General features: G+C 33.7%; 1 protein-coding gene across 1 annotated transcript; it reads left to right on the top strand.

Moving 5' to 3' along the window:
- The first annotated feature begins 1,332 nt into the window (after positions 1-1,332).
- On the top strand, positions 1,333-4,289 carry LOC126977902 (23 kDa integral membrane protein-like). The gene has a single exon (XM_050826537.1). It carries the CDS (start codon positions 1,365-1,367, stop codon positions 2,154-2,156), a length of 792 nt encoding a protein of 263 aa, XP_050682494.1. The 5' UTR covers positions 1,333-1,364; the 3' UTR covers positions 2,157-4,289.
- The last annotated feature ends 279 nt before the right edge of the window (positions 4,290-4,568 follow it).

Below are 4,568 nucleotides of genomic sequence, written 5' to 3'. Positions count from 1 at the left end.
TAACAATCCTATAAGAGTTCCGTTTTTTTTTCTTTTGAAGTACGGAACCCTACGGTAAAACAGAGCTAACAGGTTTAATTAGAATAACGACTAAAATTCCTTAAAGTCTGTTAATTAATAACCTGGTGCATTATTTTGACGATGTAAATTGCTTTTACTAATATGTTACGTTCATCATTAACTGATGAACGTAACATATTAGTGCTTATCGGAATCGGTTCGGTACTTGAAAGGATATTAAAACCAGTCAAATGAGAGTGGGACTAACGGTTCGTACAAAATATTACAATGATACACTTTTGTTTTAAATGATTTATCTTAAAATCATACACCCTGAAGCCAAATTATGTCTTAAGAGTCTGCGAGTCTGTAATAGTATTTAATAGTTTATCAAAATTCAATTTTATACGTAAACGGGGCAAAATTGTTGACACACTATCAATCACAGGCCAAAAATATAGTAATTGGAGTTTTACCCCCCTTAGCGTGAGTGCGTTCCAATCTCAGAAACGATTGCACCGGTTTCAACACGGAATTTTTTGTGTAATACAGAACTCAGTATTTAAATTTACCATTGATCAATAAAGCACCCCTATTTGCCCACCCTTAGGGTAGCAATTATTTAACCAAATTTATATGGGACAACTTCGAGGTATATATACCCTTTCTAATAAACAAAGAATTATCAAAAATTGGACTATTCTGTAAAAAGTTATCATGCGTATAGCGTGGTCACACAATATAAAATATTTCAATCAGTGAGTGAACAATCAATGATCCCCTATTTTCCTACCCTTAGGGTTAGAATTTTGCTCTTTTTTAAATAACTTCTATATATACCCATTCCAAAAAGAATTATCAAAATCAAACTTCTCTGTAAAATACTCTGCTTGGTCAAACATAAAAAAAATTCGACTGAACTTAAGAACGACCTCAGTTACTTCGTCGGTTAAAAACACATACACAACACAACCTTTAACAATATAGTGGGTTTTATAATAAAGGCCTATTCTACCGCGCCCTCTTCCGTTCAATGGAAAGGTATATACAATACATCGTACGTACCTATTCTTATTAAACTCTCACTAGCTAATTACTGTTCGTCCACAACACAAAGCATCATTAATATCAACAACACATATTCCTTTAAAAATTACTTAATTAATTCATTACTTACAAAGGAGATTTAATAAACTTATTACCAAAACTTGAATGGAAACTTAGCTTTATTCAAACGACATACTCGATTCCAATTAGTACCCATGACTCATTTCTGATTCAATGCTTCTACGTATACCTCAGCGCAAGCGAATAACACGCCATTCAATTTCGAGCGCGAGTACGGACGCACGCAAGTCGCAACCATGGGTACTTACAGCATATCAAAAGTGACTTTGTACGTTCTTAACACAATTTACATGATCCTTGGATTAGGGATCGCTGCAACTTCAATATGGTTCTTCTGTGAAGTGCACGATTTTACAACGCTGAGGAATAGCAACCACTATTTACTGGACTACACCGTGTATTGGCCACAAGCGATTCCGTGGATCTTCTTAATCGTGTCGCTAATTGTTATTGGCGTTTCCTGCTGTGGTTTTACAAGTGTGCACAAGAAGAGCAAAGGTTTAATAACTGTGTTTTTGACAGCGCAGTCGATAGCTATTTTATTTTTGATTGCTGCCTCTGTTGTTGCTTTGGTGTTCGCTGATAACAAAGCGACTGACGACTTCGTTAAAGACACGGTATGGGATGTGTATTTCCAAGCGAAGTCTGACGTGGAAGTTGCTGACAAATTCGGGATTATCGAGAGGAAACTGCATTGCTGCGGCGCTGACAGTCCCAGGGATTATAAAAATTGGAAGAATGAGTTCCCAACGTCGTGCTGTGATGTGTTCTATCACGGGTTTTTGGAGCCGTACGCGATCGATTGCGAGTTCACAAATAAATTAGCTAACGAACGCCATGGATGTTCGACGGTGGCTGCTCAGTACGCGCGTATTGTCATCAAAGTGCTTTCAGGAGTTTCGATATTCACTGCTGTTATTGGAATTACAACCCTTGCTGTCGCGGTACTGCTGTCTAGAGCCCTGGAGAAGAGACGGCGCATTCAACGATTGAAAAACGAGGCGGAAAGCAAAAAGGTTTTATTGTAAGGTACGTTGAGTGCATCAATAAGTGGATTAATTTTGTAAATCCATTGTAGAGTCATTAGTAATTACTATTGTAGAGTAATTGTCCGTTTTTTCGCACGATAAGTTTTTACTGCGCTATAAATACTTTTTAAAACTTAGTGTCTGCATTGTAAATCTTAACGTTTTAACCGTTAGACAGTATCACCAATGTTTTGTTTTGACAAAACCCCTGGTGTTCTGTGGTTAAGGAACAAAATAATTTAGTTGTATAAACGTCTTTATATACTTATTTATAAGCTTATAACATAAAGTATAATTTTGTAATGACTCCCACTGCTGTCTTATGGACAAATCTAGGATATTTAGATCTTATAAGTAGAATTTTATTATATATGCAAACACTGCGCAAGAGTGCTGTTACAAGCGCTTTCGTCATAGTCAGGGCCATTTTTTCCATTATGTGTAGCTTTATACCATTGAAATAAGAGCTATTTTTTACAATGTCGAATATTGATGTCATGTCTGATGCCCTAGAAACGCCCTACGAGGCAACTACGTATTGTATAAAGGTTCTACTCAGTAGCTTTGCTTTTGGATATCAGCGCCATCTAGCGATAACTTCAAAAACCATTATCGTGACTTCATCACGTGTTAGTATCCTTAGCGTCTTAAGTAAAGCGAAATAAATAATTAAAATAGATATTAATGCCTAGCTTAAATTTAATTTTGAATTGAATTTACATTTTTTATTGTCTTCTACATAAAAAAAGCCAGGCGTTAGATAGAATAAGAAGATATTTTATTAATGAATGTATCAATTTTATGAGTATTTGGTACTAGGTATTTGTATTTGGCCTCTAAATTCTGCTGTTTATCATAACTTCATGGCCAAATGTTATAAATGGCTGTAAGTAACTCGAATTTCCATTTAAGCGTAGTATATCGTACAAAAAATTACATTCTACATTTACGATAAGTATAATATTAAACCTCTTTTTAATGTTTTAGTAAATAACTTTAGAACACTGGCTGTATAGATATTATGTTTACTTTTAATAGAGTTTTATTTTTAATAGTTAGAGACTTTAAGGTTTAACCATAAATTATTGATTATTACGCGATTAGTGCCCCCAACTTATCTTTTCAGCCCACAGCGGCTTTATAAATTACTTTTGAGATTTCGGCATTTTATTTACAATTTTCACTATGAAACAAAACTATGACAAAATGTCTGACAAATAAGTTAATGGTCTGAGTTAAGATAGTTTGATATTATGTGATGACGAAATGAGGTACATATTAGAATCTCCGAAATGTATACATTTAATTTCACAGTTCCAACCTTATTGTCTATTGCTTATAAAAGTTTAATTTTACAGAAATTTATAGGTAATTAATTAAAAGTGAAATGCTGTTTGTATCTTCGAAGCAATAAGTTTTCGTTTTTGTTAAACAATTTGAAAGTGCAAATAATTAATATTGTAATGCTTTAAGTGAATAGGTATAAGTGATATATTTCGGTCCAAAACAAAACGATTTAATGGCATTATTGGACAGGAAATTATAATAAAGTCACGGACGAGTAAAAAAAGGACTCCGCGCCATGATATTAGCAAGTGAAGCACCGTTATGCTAGTGTGTGTGCGGTTACGAGGGATAACAGTTACACAATTTTTTCTCCCTTAAATAATCATATATGGCCACATATACTTATAAAGTATCGTTTCTACACTTTAACACAACGCACGACGGCATTTTTAAAATATTTTATTGAGACGCAAACTTATCTGTCACAGACGACAGTTCTCATAATGGCCGCCTATCGGCCTGTAGTAGTGTAAGTGTATGCGTGGGGCTATGTATTTAGACGTTAATTGGCTTGTTTTGGTGCTGCACTGCTATGTAAGGTGACACGGAGTCCTTATTTTTTTACTAATCCGTGAATTAATTTAATTTTTATGTAGTGGCTGTAGGTAAATGCAATGTTTAAGTTACTGATTATGGCCAGTTACATCACACAGGATATTGCGTCTTGCTTACTACATAGAATATATGACATCAAAGCGATAATGAAATACCATAAGACTGTACATATATTTTTATATCTAGCATCTATTTAAGATTTTGTACATATTAAAGAGTTATTTATTAATATTGGTTGTTTTATTTCGAATATCATGAATATTTAGTGTATAAAATATTAAAAACAATCTTGATGTGATCTTGCTAACATTTTTTTTAAACTTGACTAACTTGATATTGAATCTATGGCGACTGAATAATCCTGTCATTGCGAAATCTATTTCATGTTGCTTCGTTTAAATTTGATATGAATACATAATATAATAGCGATTACAGCATCGCCCTTATTCATTATCATTGTGTGTAATTAATACATCTACTCAATAACTTTACTTTTAACTAAGATATATC

This window comes from Leptidea sinapis, chromosome 2 (genome assembly GCF_905404315.1).
Source record: "Leptidea sinapis chromosome 2, ilLepSina1.1, whole genome shotgun sequence".
Taxonomy (NCBI): Eukaryota; Metazoa; Arthropoda; class Insecta; order Lepidoptera; family Pieridae; genus Leptidea; species Leptidea sinapis.
Note: the sequence above shows the minus strand (reverse complement) of the source record. Positions and strands in the feature narration are given on the sequence as shown.

What these genes read in the sequence shown, in the direction of transcription:
- LOC126977902 (XM_050826537.1), top strand. Translation starts at nt 1,365, where the DNA reads ATGGGTACTTACAGCATATCAAAAGTGACTTTGTACGTTCTTAACACA.